The following is a 15,957-nucleotide window of genomic DNA, read 5'->3' on the forward strand; positions in this document are numbered from 1 at the left end:
TTCGTTCACCCAGTAAGTGTCCAGTGAATAAAGTAACTAGCAGAGTTAGCCAGTTAACTACTGGTACTGCTAAAGATAATTCTGTACTAGCTAGCACGTAGTGGTAAAGGATTGAGCCAGATTGGTTGATAAGGAATGGAATTGTGTAGCTCCACTTTAGTGCTAGAAACTTGAGCTCCATAAATAGTTGCGATAATCTGTTTGTAGCACGTGTGTTCTCAATCCCCTGGCCACCTCTTTTCATCAGAGGGTTGGTTGTTCCCCATAACAACGCGACCACTACGAGTAGACTTGCGTGAGCCATGGACGAAGAGGAGCAACAGCGAGACGCACTCTGGTGGATTAAGGAAAAACAAGCACTCGAGCAACAACTAGCAGAAAAGGATAAAGAAATAACAACGGTGAAATCACGTAATTACGACTTACTCAAACAGGTGGAGGAGCTTACCCAAAAGTTACAAAAGGTGGGCGCTTATTTTGTCGTTGAAGCCATTTTATAGATTAAATTTAGTTTTTTTTTGTTGTTGACTTATTGAGCTTTGAACTCACTAATCGAAGCACTGTATGTGTTATTAGAGTGCTGGCTTGTCCAAGAAGCCACAAAGAAAAGCAAAGCAAAAGCACAAAACAGACAAGACCACCACTGGAGGCAGTGGTACAGGCAAACTGTCAACAGAGTCAGCAACTGTTAGCAGTTCAAAGATCAGCATAGCTGAAGACCCAGAACAGTTTTATAAAGTAATGAGATTTTTACTGTCTGTTTACTTGGTGGTATTGTTCTAGGAGATTGCTGAAAGATTTCCAAAGATTGCACTGTCTGCTGTTCTCAATGCTGAGAAACGATTTGTTGAAGCAGACAGCAATGGCGATGGGGTGAGCCAGACACTGGACCGTCTATAGGAATCCTTCTTGTGAGGATGTGCTCTGCACCATTGAGCCCACTGGATAACCAATGTGTGACCTAATCCATCTGCAAAGCTTCTTCATGCAGTTGGGGTCAAGAAGTTGGACTGTAGGATCCTAGCATGATATAATGTATTAGTGACAGAACAATAAAATCAGGTCCAATTTGGTAACAAAAACAGATTTTATGTTGTGAACGTTTTTACCTTTAAAGGAGATTTTGGTCTATACCAAACCATTGTCTTATGTAAATTAGTGTGTTTTATGCTAGCAGAGGTCATTCTGTGTGTTCCCATATAGACAATTGATGCAGATGAGCTTGAAAAGATGTTAGACCAAAGCGGGTTGCTATTTAGCAAGAAACAGGCACAAGAAATCTTAGCTACCATAGATATGGATGATACAGGGACGCTGGATTTTATGGAATGTCTGGAGGTACAAGTCACACAACTAATTGTGTAATTTGCTATAGATACTGCTCAGGTCATTGACAAGATCACTCAAAACAGAGCCACAAATTTACCACAGGTCTTGACAACCTCAACAGAAGTTAGATCACACCTTTGCACCATTCAATGACCTTATCAACACCTTACAATACTACCATCAACATCTATTGTCACCAACCCTGTTGATAACCATGACTTGATAATGAAAATAATTTTTATATGTACCTGATCACTTATTTTTGATTTACACATGACTTTACAACTACATTACATGAAAAATACTGCTGGTAATATATAAAATTTAAGATGCTGTTAAAAAAACACTGTTCGATGAGTAGGTTGGAGAAATGTTATCACACTTTGGCACCAATGCAGTTATGTTCTTTGAGGATTGCTTCCAGTTTTTCTTTTTCCTGTGCTAGCTTTCTTATTTCAGCCTGTAAGCCATCATTAGTTTCTGAATATTCCTCGTATTCCTAAATTTTTTTAATAAAAAAAACAACATGATATTTGTCTCAAACATGATTTGTGATTTTGTCTCACCTGTCGAATTTTGATACTCTCTTCCTTTCTCTTCACACGACATTTTTCTGCTGCCCTCTTATTTTTTTCTCGTTTCATTAATAATTTCTGCTTTTCTGATGGGCACAGCAGGTCAGCCTATAAGATTACAAACAAGATTCATCACAGGATAGGAAACGAACCGTACATAGTTTAAATTAACATCCTGTTACAGGAAATTGGCCACTTAAGATTAAAATAATTTTATGTACTTACGTTTATTCTCCTTTTCTTCAGTGGAGCTATGTCTTCGGCCATGTCAGATCTGCTGGGTTGTTGCATGCCTGGCGGCAGTATGATGCAAGCTTGTGGATGTGGTCTGGGCACCATGTCCATTTCAGGAACGGAGGAATCGCAAGGTGCCATCGCCATTGCTGTAGTAGTAATGCCAGTAGAGCTGATCATTGTTCTCTCCAGGTCAAGCGATTGTGCGTAAGGTAGATTACCGCCTGGTACCTGCAAATCAACAGTAACACAATTAATTCAACTGAGAAGCTATATCAGAGCTTAGTAGCTAATACCAAGAGTACATAATATTATGTACTCTTGCTAATACTTGTATTACTATTAACACGCACAAATCATCCCTTACCTGTGCTGGAAGCTTTAGAGCGCTCAAGTGGTTTGTTACTAGTGGAGAACTGCGATAATCGTCTACTTGGTGAATCGCTTCACCGGGACCCCAACCGTAGTGCTGTTGTTCGGAAAATGCCATTGAAACCCGATTACTCTGGTTAATATCTCTATATCAGTGAATTTGTGGGCTATCTGTCGAATGCTCAAGCTGTGAGATAATGCTCCCTTTTATACCAGCAGGAGCGGAACTAACTATGGTTATCACAGCAACCGGAAGACGATCGTAAAGTATGTGAACTACGAAACTACAGCTTGTGCGTCATCGCACGCGCAAAACGTGTAATTCGATAATTGTGCGTCACATGATTAAAGGGCAGTTCACATTACAACCATAGATTCCAGCACATTCTAGATCTCTTCTAGTCTCATCACAAGAGTTCTCCATTGTTCTAACCACTGGTTGATATTCATTCCTTGCTGTGTGAGCCATGGTACTAAAACTTGAGCTGGCTGTGTCCACCTAAAATGTTGAAAGATTTTTTACAGTAAGGAAATGGGTGATAGGATATACTAACCAGTCCCCAATGGAGGCCTTGATATCATCACACTGCTGAATAGCACTGTGTGTCCTGTTGAGTTGATTATGTAACTGAGGAAGTATTACTAATTGTGTATGTTGGTTGATTTCCTCCATGAACTTGCTATGAACTGTATGAAGGGGCAACGAGAGGGTCAACGTCAACAAATTTAATATTCAAGACACACACATGCAGCATAGCTTAAATATTTTGAGGGGCAATACTTTCAAGGTTGAGCAATAAAATTTTGGCAGATTTGCAAACAGTTCCAAAATGTATTAGCTGCTATAATGGAGTTCAAGGATAAACTTTTCGCTGTAAACCCCCAAATCCTTGAAATCAGCAAAAATTTCTTCCTCAAAATATAGCACTCATACACACAAAGCAAAGCCTTTGGCACAGTCATCCCTAAACATTGTTCACCCATCACTTTGAATGTCACCCACTACATGAGATGAGGACAGTTGGTACTACACTCTACACACACTACACACATGCCCACATACCTTCTAATAAACTGGTATCCACTCTTACTTCATTCACACAAAGTTCTCTTTCCTTTAACTCTTTTCTTAACTCATCAGCTACATGGAAACAAAGTGCTACAAAGCTCCAAAGAAGACTAACAAGGATAAATTATTCAAATGTACCACAGAACATAAAAGATATTTTTAATTCAAATTCCTTAAACATTACACAGAATTTGAAATTACACAACTCACTTTTCTCCAGAAGTTCGACCACTTTCTCCAACATCAACTCATGCCTTTGGTAGCTATGACAACCCAATGCTTCACACACCAAACCAACCCTTTTTAAAAATCAATCAAAAAAATTATTTGATGTGCTAACAACTGTTAAGATACAGAATCCATATAATTTAAAAACTGCATGGTGACTAGAAACAGGAGCTCATCAAGTCTTCGGACTTGATGAGCTCCTGCTAGAAAATATGACTAAACAATTAGTGGATCTTGAAAAATACTAGTATTTTTATGTGTCTGTTTTGTACAGCAATATCAACAGCAAAATATTACATGTATATACATTCACATAAATATAAACAGCAAACATTTTTATTACAGATAAAATAAAATTAATGCAAATTTAATTTCAAAGCCTAACACAAAATTGTGGTTTTAAACTATTAAACCAGAGAAACCACTAGTAAAATGTTCAAAGACAAAATTATCATGGTTCAAAGCCATAGAGAGACAGATAAAAGTGGTAGAGGTTACCTGTTTAATTCATGATGGGGTAACTGCTGTAGCTTCAACTTGCTAAGGATGACTGCTTCATGGTCTGGATTGTCCTTTAGTTGGTCAGCAGACACCACCAGTGACACATGTTGTGACATAACCTTCTGTTGTGCATAAGATATCACCTATATGATGTCAGACAGGATATTTGTACGTAGCACTTGCATAATGTGTAGTGTATATATCTGTGCTGTGTGAGAGAACACGAGTGTGCGCTGAGTTATAAACATGTACATACATACCTATGCCAAATATAAAACAAACCAAACTTACCTCTCGTCGCTGCTTAAGCAACTGTTGTTTAGCATCAGAGTTGTGCCTCACCAGTTGGTGGATCTTGTCTTGTTTCATTCCCTATCAACAACATCAGCATATCTCTGACAGTGCATGTCAACCACTGATAGATTTTATTACATACTTGCTGGTCTGTGTGTATGTGTGCGTGTGCACAGTACACATCTCCACACTTATTAACAGCAAATAAACATTTAGCAGATCATTCTGATAATTGTGATGTGGTCTAATCAAATACCAAACTGCTTATTTTAACACTACACTGCCATTTTACTGTGGTCAAGATTTGACGTAAACAATTGCTTCATTCGGTCTAATGGCAGGTAAATAAACAAACCACCTTCCCATGATAGTTTACAACTAAAAAAAAAATTTGGTAGACTCCCTTGTTTGATAAAGTCTTCCTGCTTGATGAAGTATGTTTATACACCTAACAAAACTGACCACTGCAAGCTTGTATGTTTGTTTGTTTATTTATTGAGGAAAATATGCATCGATTGTTTGTTTGTTACAACAGACAGGAAATGCTTTATAGATGATGTAAGTATGCTTGTGCCTTGTAAACACATGTAATTTCAAGATCATAAAATTCACAGTGTCAGATAGTTTTACAATGCCCAATTTAGGGATGCAATGGACCCTTGAATGGGCTTTGTTTTGCAGGTGGTTGAAATAGACAGGTGGATTAACTACTGAATAAGGAAGAGGGGAGAATTCCTACTTCACAGCTGGTGCTACTCTGTATACAGGTGGTGACTACAACAGGTTCCACCATCACATATACTTAGAAAAATAATATCCACAGACCTTCAAAAAACTTGCAATTGTACGCATACCACAGCTATATTATATTACTCACTGTGCGGTCAGTATATTCTTGTATTCTCTGACTTTTCTGTTGTAATTGTTGTAGAAGAGTTTGTTTTTTATCGCATGAGGCACGAAGGGCATGCTCACTCAACAGGAGTGCTTGCAAGGCAGCCCTGCTACCTGCCAATTCACGGTCCAATTTCACCCGAGTTCTATATAATTTGGTACATTAATTTTACATGATATAAATTCATTTTTGATACCTGGCTAATTTCAGCAAGGTTGGTCGGGCCTGGTAGTGCTTCCCAAGTAGTTGGTTAACCTGCTGTTGTAACAAGACTAGTTTCTGTTGTGCATCTTGTGTCGTTTGCTGAAATTGTTTGATGCTTTGTGAATGTGTGACATGATCTTTCTGAGCCTCCTAAGCACACAATTTAGAGGGGATACTATACATGAGGGAATAGAGAAGTGAGGTGTCACCTTAACATGAAACTGGATGGCTTGTAGCAGTGATGGTTGAGTGGATATGTCTTTGAGCTCTCCACTGTTTGTCTGACACTGAAATCTTTGTGACAAACAAGTGTAAAGTACATGTATACATGAAGTACATCTATAAATCCTCCCCTCTCCTACACACAACATATACACATATTACACTACTGTACCAGCACACCACATATTTTACAACATGCAATTGACACATAATCACAAATATGTGTGCCTGCTACATCACAACACACTCACAATAGTGACAGACATACCCACACTAGCACACCAAAATATACATAAACATACACACCTTCATACTATGAAAGCCATACACAAACACATGGTTACACACCTATAGCATTAATACACACACATAAAAAACACTGCTGGAAACTCACACACACTTTAATTGCTGAGTATCTCTTTGCAGGTCAATATCAGAAGTATCCTTCCTCAGTTGCTGTCCAGTCTCCACGGCAATATCACACAATGACCACAAGATGTCCCTGATACTATGGTTGCCAAGAAGTTGCTAAGCATCAACCACAAATGTATGCATAAGTAATTGAACAATTATCATGGTTTCTTAAACATTTTCTCTGAACAGGGTAGGTAAACAAAGGTACAGAATTCACAAGAAAGAACTTGACTTCTCCCAAGTACCACCATTAGTGGTCTTGACAAAACTGCCTCCTCAGAAAACCAATTACTGTGCATAGTGAGGTCATCTTACATCATTGTACTCTCACCTCCACACTGGTCCAAGCTCTTTCCTTTGCCTTCTGTACCAGTGACCTAAAGTGACATCCACAAACATAATAAACATCATTGTCAGCAAACAGCAGTTGTGGTGTGGGCAGTTGAAATACACTTTAATGTTTAGTGGTCTGGGTGCTTTGTTAATGATGGATACAGGGGTAATTACTATGTTCCTTTGGTGTCCAATAATAATTATATTTATAGGGTGTTGTATAAGATTTTCATTGAGTGCAATTGTGTAGCATATAAGGTCTTGACGCCTCTACAATACGAACTCATTGGAGGGAATTTTTTTTTACTTGACTGATGTAAAATAGTTTTATTTAGTACATAGAATTTAAATTAATCATCTGACTATTTTTTGATTTGTTATTTTGTGTAAGTGTATTGACAAATTTACACTTCGTTTAGCAACCACTGGACTACCTCATTATACATTATAATGGCCATGTCATTCAAACATAGCTAAGGTGTACTTCACTATCCCATTAAGCTCATTATAGTGAAGAGGTTTCAAAGTTTAAACACAGCTAAAGTGCATTTCATAACCTCATTAAAAGACCACCTCATTACTGATTTTTGGGCCTGCTGCCATATTGTTTTTGCATTTGTATCCATTGTTCTAGTCAGCCAGCTTTGTTGTCCTAGCCCATTATGTTGGTCTGGTGACAAACACTGAAGTTTTAGGCCCTACAGCATTTTTATTTTCTGACTAATCAGATGCTTTAATTCAGCTACAGTGGGTGGGATCTGGGCATGAGACTAAGGCCATATTAATAAATATGGTTTCAATGTACTGAAAAATAAATATATGAATTAAGAATTTTCAAGGGATGTAGATCTCATGAATTTCACAAACCACAAGTAATGTTTAGGGCATAACCCACCATCTGATAGACACTAATATTACACAACACACACACACACATACACACACAAAGAGTGATAATTCTCTGGAGCACTAAACTTGGTGACATTTTTGTATTCCACCAATTTTTTTAGTTAATATCTTTGGAGTGTACACCACAAAGTAGTGTATGATATTTCTCACTTGTCAGAATCACTTTCTCCAAGAACACACAACAGCTGTTTGACACATGATAAAGCATCTCTCACTACATGCTACCAAAAATGACGTGAAACAATATACCGTGTCATGACATAATAATGCTCACCATGGTAACAGACTCCAAATGCTGTGTAGCTCCATGTCCAGTCATTACATAAGACACATCATTATGGTCTGCCTTGCAGCTACAGTAATTGTGATAAATGAATAGGCTATAATTATGTGATGGAATCTGCAAAACTTGATACTGTTTCTAACAAAAATTCTAAAATTTAGGAATAGTACTAATAAGGCAATATGGGGTCATGAGTGATTGTTGGCAGATTGTAAAATTGAAAACTTGAATATATTGTGGTTTCTAACAATAGTTTAAACACATTTTGTTAATTTTAGTCCATGTTAGGACATAATTTATGCAGAATCCTGAAAATAATACCTCTCAATAACAGTAAGAGTATATAACAGAAACCTTAGGCCCAAATTTTCAGTGCTCCAATTTTACCCATATTAGGAGATAAAAACTACCAAGGCTCACTGTCTTCAAATTAGGTTTAGCATGAACACATACAAAGCGTTCCATAGGTACCACAGCACTTCACAACTTTGCAGATCTCTTTGAGAACAACTTTTAACTACCATCAGTTGGTAACTAAACTAAATGACGTCCACACAAGCAAGTTATGGTATCCATAAGATACTACATAACAATAGAAAATTTCTAATTTTCCTTGTACTTGTTTGTTTAACATAACCATGATTAATGAACCTGTGACAAAGGTAAGTCCCATTTTTTATGTACTGCAGTATGCCAAAAAGGCATCTGTAGGGTTGAAGCAATGTCTAACAGTGAAGCCTATAGTCTTAGCTGTTATTGGTCTGAAGGAATCAATCAGTCAAAAAGTCAGCAGAAAATTCTACTGAATAAAACATTTCGTAGCAACTTATTGGAAGCATTTCAGGTCACACTGAAAGCACTTTTGGGCTTGACTATACCTATCCAATACTGCCAAGGTGTATTGTGAAGCTGGTTTCTGTTCAATATTTTTTGTGAGAAAGTGCAAACCCCTGTATGATAAAAGGGCATAGATATTAAGCGGTACAAGTACAACCAGGTTTGACAAGATTTAGTTCATCCCAACATCTTATTTCTAAACAATTAGCTGATCCAGACATCATTCCCAGTGTCATATAAGCTCAATGGTCAAACCTGAAATTTTCCACACTGTTCTTAAAGTGGAACTTCTCTAACAGACACCTTTGGAAAAAATTGGGCCAATTATAGAAGTTTTCCTCCTTCAGAGGTAAAAAATGGGTACCAATTTTATAGATTTTTTTTTCCTAATGTGGAGTTTGCTAAAAAGTTTCACACTGTAGTAATAAAATAGTTGTGGAGGCTCACAGGATGTATGTTAGGAAACACGTGTAACCACTTAAGTAAATTTCCACTGGGTTCAACAGGACATTATAAAAAATATTTTTCTACAAAAGGAAGTCGCTTACTAATAATAGAAAATTCCTAACAGAGGTCATACAAGGTGGCCAACTCAACCCATGCATTGCCTGCTTTTGACTTCCTACAACTACACTGCCATTTGAGTAGGTGTTTTAATTTGTAAGGGTCTTGTTAAATGCATTAATATGATACAAAAATGTGCAGCATAATTATTTCTCAAAAGTAGACATCTCTTGACAACTGGATGTCTGTTTGTTCATGGTCCAGTCATTCAAGTTAACACAGTTTTAGATCTTCCAAAGACAGGAGACCTCTCTGATAAGGACATGCTACAAGGTATTTGGAAAGATTATAAAACCCTGCTCAAGTGTCCACATTAACAGGTTCACTTGTACACTATAGCAGTCACTACATACAAGAGGTATACTAATATGATACTGGATGACCTGTACTGCTACTATAGTAGCAGTACATAGTAGTAGTTAAGCTGTTATAGCCTGTTATAGCCAGCTATAACAGGCTATAACAGGCTATAACAGCTTAAGCTTACATAACAGCTTACATAGTAGTCACTGCTACTATGTAAGCTGGCTATAACAGAAGCTGTACATCCACCAGCTACGTAGCTGTACTATACAGGGTTTGGTATAATTATATGGTTTGTCAGGCACAAGTATTTCAAGTATTTCACCTGGTCAAGAACTTGTTATGTAGTGTTATTCTTTGTTGGTACTCCTGGATCACCTGACACAACTGATCACATGATCTCTGTTGCCCGGACAACAGGCTACACCTGGTCATCAACTCGGCACCGCCGTCATGATGGATCACATGATCCCTCTCTGGAATGAAATATGCACCACAAAATTCATAACATGTTAAATATACGAACACAAACCTAATGATGAAATTTTTGCATGAAGATGATCAATCTCTGCGTCTCTCAACCGGATCCCATTCTGAAGAGAACCTAGCTCTCTAGCAAGCTTATTCCTTTGCTCCAAAAGCAACTGCCTTTCATCATCATTTCTGTCCACTGCTAAAGGCACTGTTGAAGAATGACTAACAAAATGTTAAGGGAGTGTCTTGGAGTGACATCAGAAGTTGTCATCACTTAATAACTCATTAAACAAATTGCTCTACATATCACATATCAACTCTATGACTCATTTCCTGTGTGTAATGAAATGCAGACACTACCTGAAGCCTTGCATGTGAATATTATTGAATAAACGTGCAGCTATTATGGCAACTACAACAGTTTTACTAACCGCCAATTAGTGTGATGTGTTAATGTGATAAACTGCAGTGATTAACTGGCCATAACAATGTTTAGTAACTATGAGATTATATACATAAACACACATGGCTTATATTATTATTATTTAACTAACCAGCTGGTGACATTAATTAAATTGAAGCCATTTTATTATGGATCTTATTGGAAAAATCTATTGAGGATCAGCACACTAAAATAAAAAGTTGTTAATCCATGAGCACTTCATTCCATTGCTTGTGTACATGTGACAATAAACAGAACATGTTTGGCCAAGTGGTTACAATAAGAGGAGGCTAGTAACGTGTCATCAAACACAAAATATTCTAATGTGGTTCTCAGAGGCCTTCTTTCAGCTCTGCTGCAACACTTTGTGTGGCTTTCCTAACTAAGAAACATCTGCATACTTCTAATGAATGTGACAAAAGGACTACATAATAACGACACCAATTTCAAGCACCATGCTTGGTTGTGTGATTACAAGTAGCAATACATCATGTATGACACATCTTCCGAGTTAAAATCAAAGAAGCTTTAGCAGTACTTTTTGGTCAATTATAAGTCCACTTTCAACTATGCATATAAGCTCACTTAAATTTGGCTTAAAATAAAAGGTACTAGACTACTTGGTAAAAGTATTAGGCATCCACCAGAACTGTAAAAGAGGAATTGTATGGGTCAATATGTCTGTGATTCCCATCTTATCCTTTTTCTGGTTAAGCTGGCTATAACAGGATACACTTGTACATTGAACCAATAGGATTTACTGTTGATTGAACCTATGCCCTGTCTTCTCTCCTTTCATTAGAAACTGTTGTAAACATATTAAATCACGTAGCAAATAGTAGTAAATCGCCTACATAGGAACACATTATGGGCCTTTCTTGTAAAAAAAAACAACTGAAATTCCTACTGACAGTATAATGATTGACTGCCTTGTTGCTAGACAACTATGGTGTCTACAAGACAAACACATTCAAAAGAAATACTGTTTACTATAAGCAAGTCAAAACAACACACTTAACCACAACACAGTCAGAGGAAGTTTACTATTGCTCATACAACCAAATAAAAACTGGTGTCTCCAAGGACATGATTAGCTATTGAGGGAATGGGAAATTAAACAGCAGCAGTAACTTTCAGGTGGCAGTTAAAACTAGTAAGCTTGGTATGTGTGTTTAAATATATGCTATGCATTTATCGGTAACATAGAAACAGAGGAAAGGTCTTGTCTCTGATACATTGGTGGTATGGAAACCACTTCTAAGATTCTTAAATATACAAGTTACGCATTGTGTGGATGAGTGTGTACACACGTGTAGTTCCATACAATACTTCATATACACATACAAGCTACCATTAAAGGATACAGCAAAAGTGTGCCCCTCAAAGTAGCCACAGTCCTATACACACCATATAATACAAATCAACCAGCATGTGTGGCTAGATTGCCATATTATGGAACTGTAGTACATCTTCTACTTACACAGGATCATGAAATTTCACACTGGTGTATAGTGTACAATGACGAAATGCAACAGACAAGTGTACATGTCATAAGGATGTTGCATCACTTGTATAGATTTTTGTAAAGTGTGTCATCACATTCGATTCAGGCCAGGTAAACTCAATTACCATCCTATAGTATACGCTGGTAAAAATAAAGCTCCAACTAGTGTTCCACACTGCTATCAAGACAAAGCAGCTTGGTATCAAAGGATTACAATTTTTGGGAGAATAATCTCCAAGAGTACAACTTTGTGATTTTTTTTCTTTGGGCATTTATAGGGAACCCTTATGGAAATTTCAAAAATTAGCCACCCACAATAAAATACATCCCTTCATAATAATAACAGGCAAAGATGCCTATCACAGCAACACACACTAAGATATGGAGCATGTGATCTAGTAATGTACTATCCAACCTCATGCATGGGTACACAGACAGTCAGACAGGTAGGGGGCCATGTCTACAGCAATTCTGCAATACACATTATCATCTTTGGCAACATGGCCTCACAATATAGTGGCACAGCCTTCAGTGAAATTCTCGTAGGAAGTTGTAAAACTAGGTACAAGAGTCTCTATGGGGGACTTTTAACTATCACAAGTTTTGAAAATTGTATCACATCAAAAACATCCTCAGTAGTTGGGACTTAGGCCTAATATGATATAATACATACCTGGAAGGTTGCACATTGTTCACTACATTAAGCCAGAACTGTCCCAAGTCGCCTTGGCATAGTCTGTGGGAAACCAGAGGAATGACATTCGCGCCGTGGAGCGAATTAATTAGAAACATACTGTTTCCAGTCCTGCGCAGTCATAGTACCAGCATAACCCATGACGTTAGTAGCCCAATGTTGTAACCTGCTACCATCCGAGGCTTCTGAGTTGTTCATTGTAGAGTAATGTCACCGTCTCCGTTACCCAATATTAAGCGCATGTGTCATATATAAGCGCACAATGACAATGAGTTGCCAGCATAGATAATCTGTAATAAAAGGTCACATATTTTTGTGCTTTTACTAAGTACTTATATTTTTCATATTTCAGTATAGCTAACTCTGCTAAGGCCACTCCAAATAAATTCTCAGACTGTTTCCCGTCCTGGACTCAAGCATATTTGCATGCGTGCGGGCGGTTCATTTCCATTATTTCAGGGGCGTAGGGAGGGGGGTTCCGGGGGGTTCAGGAACCCCCCCTGTAAAATTTAGACTTCTGCAAGCAGGATCCTAACACACCATTTAGTGTGGCAGGACAAAATGAGTGAGCAATATAGTGTAATGGCACAGCACAACAATTGATAAAACTTACATTCATCTCTCAGGGAAGGATTTACATAGGTAGCATGAGCCCTCTTCAAAAGATCGATATACTCTAATAGAGCAGTCAGGTATATACTCTAATAGAGCAGTCAGGTATACTCTAATAGAACATGCATGTAAATATCCATGTCCATATGAAGTTTTTCAGACATTCCAACATTAAATGCAAAACTTAGCATGACCTCATACTGCTATAGGTTTGGTGTGCAGTGTTTAAAGATATAGAGCTCCAGTAATTTATCACTTGTGTTATGCAAAATGAATTCATGCTATGCATATTTGTATAGCTATATTGTTTTTAATATCTGTAACACTATGTTGTTGCTGACTGAACCTATGACCAGGGTTTATTTAAACAAATCTGATGTTGTATATATCTTCTAGTTTGTTGATTGTTGTTTGGTGATGAGGGCCCCAGATAGCTGAGTAGTATTCAGTGGAAGGTAACAGTAATTGATTTGAATTGGAGCATTATATAAATTCCTTTTCATGAATCCAAGAAGTTGGTTTGCCTGTAATTTAGATAGGTTCCCAAGATAGTCTATGGTGGAGGCAGACACCAAGATAGTTGTGTTCTGTTACTATATATATTCAGTGAAATATTGGACATTTTATATACAAAGTTGCTTTTACTGTGATGAGTTGTAAATTGTAGATTACATTTGGGAATGTTAGTTTCCATCAACCAGTTTTTTGCTCATTGTGTTAGGGAGTCAAAGTCATTTTGAAGCATTCTATGGTCATTGGGTGTAGCTATAGAGTAGAATGTCATCGGCAAATAATCAAATTTCACTTTTGATGCTTGTTACAATATCATTAATGTAAATTAAGAATAGCACAGGACCAAGTACGGATCCTTGTGGAACACCAGATGTCACTTGACACACAGATGACTTTAAGCCTTCAACCACAACCTGTTGAGTACGACAACGGAGGAAGGACTCGAACCAATGCAAGATATTTCATAGTAATTTGTAAAGAAGTCTAGAATGAGCTAGCTACTCTGTCAAATGTTTTAGAAAAGTCTAATATGGCGGCATCAACTTGTTTAGATTTCTGTCTATACCGTTTGCAATGTCATTAATAGTAGTTAGTATTTGTGTTTCACAGGAATTTTAGATCTGGTTATCTGAGAGGATGTTTTGATCTTCCAAATGCTTCATGATTTGACTTACAATGATATGCTCCATTGTTTTACAAACAATTGAAGTAAGTGAAATTGGACGATAGTTACCTGGGTTAGACTTTGCACCTTTTTAAATACTGGAGTGATGTAAGCATGCTTTGGAACTGTCCCAGATTCTAGTGATTGTTTGAAAATATGTGTTATAGAAGCAGTTGTGGCCTTCAGTACACACGGATGTAGAGAATCTGGTCCAGGAGATTTGGATGTGTCAAAATTGGTTAGCAAATTATAAACACCTTGTTCAGTAATCCAAATGTAGGAAAGGATGGAAATAAAGACAGACGTTTGTCAGGAATGTTATCTTCAGTTGTAAAATAGACTAGAAATGTTGGTTTAGGAGGTTAGCTTTCCCAACAGAGTCATTTACAGTACGGCCATTTAGAGGGATTTTTTTAATGCACTGATACCACTGTCTCTTGTTGTTGTGACTTAATATGATGCCATAATGACTATTTACTGTTTGGTGAGTATATACCTCATCACATACACCTTCACTTTATTACAAATTAGCTATGTATATAATATATATATATATATATGGAAAGATTAGTACATCATGAAGGGACAATTAATGAAAGAAAGCTACAAAAAAATCAAGCAAGACACTTCTGTGTTGCATGGTGAGGGGGAGTGGGGGAAGGGCAGTGGTGTAGCACACAGTGTGTTGTTTACAGGGTGTATGTGCATAGCTCTGTGCATGGTTATCCTTTCTCCAATTCTCCAATGAGATTATTTTTAGCGAAGTCAATCAGGCACACACCAAATTTAAGTGAAATCATTCTGGCCATTTGCAAGACACGCATAGCCCAAAACATCAATATCCTTATTATTATTATTACCACAACAGATTTCATTGTCTAAGTGTTCACAGAACTATACAACTATTGACTAAAAGACCAATTCATTATGTTATATGCATGCAGGGAAACTGTATAGATCACTGAACCATTGTAACAACTAGTACATGCCTTTCAGTAGTAAGCAAACAGAGTAATGACTAGAAAGTTATAAGGTAATACCAAGCATATAGCAAATGTGCAGCATGGTTGAGACTCAGTACAGAACAGTCATTCACGTAAAAGGCCAGTACAAAGTAGAATCAGAGCAGCTACCATTGGTTTCCCAAATTTTTAATCCTTGTTTTAATTTAGCTGTTTTGGCATGGGTTTGCTAATAGTTTCAATAATTTCTATGACTGTTGTATTAGAATGCAAAAATAATGCTCAGAGCTATATACAACAATAAAAAAAGTAACTGCTGCATGCAGAAAATAAACAGCATTTAAAGGCTATATATAGTAGTATTGTGGCACAATGCAAAAATCGTACACTTTTTCATAAAAGCATGAAACTTTCCACAAAAGTAGTATAAATTTTTTGGTATAGTGCCATTGCAGATTTGATCTTTGGGGACTTCTATGGCCCTTTTTGCCCAGAATAAAACATGGTACCGATATAAAGATCTTTT

General features: G+C 37.3%; 3 protein-coding genes and 1 long non-coding RNA gene across 6 annotated transcripts; 2 read left to right on the top strand and 2 right to left on the bottom strand.

Annotated features, from left to right (window-relative positions):
* The first annotated feature begins 2 nt into the window (after window positions 1-2).
* Window positions 3-2,309, top strand: LOC136268366 (uncharacterized). Its single transcript, XM_066063691.1, has 5 exons — window positions 3-464; window positions 577-738; window positions 784-873; window positions 1,204-1,338; window positions 1,387-2,309. Exons 1-5 carry the CDS (start codon window positions 303-305, stop codon window positions 1,480-1,482), a joined length of 645 nt encoding a protein of 214 aa, XP_065919763.1. The 5' UTR covers window positions 3-302; the 3' UTR covers window positions 1,483-2,309.
* Window positions 1,549-2,749, bottom strand: LOC136268368 (fos-related antigen 2-like). Its single transcript, XM_066063693.1, has 4 exons — window positions 2,506-2,749; window positions 2,130-2,369; window positions 1,896-2,012; window positions 1,549-1,828 (listed from the first exon to the last, which is right to left on the bottom strand). Exons 1-4 carry the CDS (start codon window positions 2,626-2,628, stop codon window positions 1,706-1,708), a joined length of 603 nt encoding a protein of 200 aa, XP_065919765.1. The 5' UTR covers window positions 2,629-2,749; the 3' UTR covers window positions 1,549-1,705.
* Window positions 2,750-2,832: 83 nt separating this feature from the next.
* LOC136268342 (HAUS augmin-like complex subunit 5) lies at window positions 2,833-12,955 on the bottom strand. Of its 2 annotated transcripts, none has more exons than XM_066063644.1 (18): window positions 12,781-12,955; window positions 12,660-12,722; window positions 11,847-11,879; window positions 10,099-10,262; window positions 9,892-10,042; window positions 7,854-7,932; window positions 7,730-7,800; window positions 6,669-6,714; window positions 6,324-6,451; window positions 5,911-5,995; window positions 5,694-5,851; window positions 5,480-5,642; window positions 4,600-4,680; window positions 4,306-4,451; window positions 3,790-3,878; window positions 3,574-3,651; window positions 3,065-3,197; window positions 2,833-3,009 (listed from the first exon to the last, which is right to left on the bottom strand). In XM_066063644.1, exons 1-18 carry the CDS (start codon window positions 12,876-12,878, stop codon window positions 2,898-2,900), a joined length of 1,878 nt encoding a protein of 625 aa, XP_065919716.1. In that variant the 5' UTR covers window positions 12,879-12,955; the 3' UTR covers window positions 2,833-2,897. The 2 variants fall into 2 exon arrangements, with proteins under 2 accessions (XP_065919716.1, XP_065919715.1); XM_066063643.1 differs by having other exon boundaries at window positions 6,318-6,451.
* On the top strand, window positions 11,521-14,980 carry LOC136268375 (uncharacterized). Of its 2 annotated transcripts, none has more exons than XR_010706990.1 (2): window positions 11,521-11,635; window positions 11,689-14,980. It is a non-coding gene; the product is annotated as an uncharacterized lncRNA (long non-coding RNA). The 2 variants fall into 2 exon arrangements; XR_010706991.1 differs by having other exon boundaries at window positions 13,689-14,980.
* Window positions 14,981-15,957: the final 977 nt, after the last annotated feature.

The sequence above is a fragment of the Dysidea avara genome, chromosome 10 (genome assembly GCF_963678975.1).
Source record: "Dysidea avara chromosome 10, odDysAvar1.4, whole genome shotgun sequence".
Lineage (NCBI taxonomy): Eukaryota > Metazoa > Porifera > Demospongiae > Dictyoceratida > Dysideidae > Dysidea > Dysidea avara.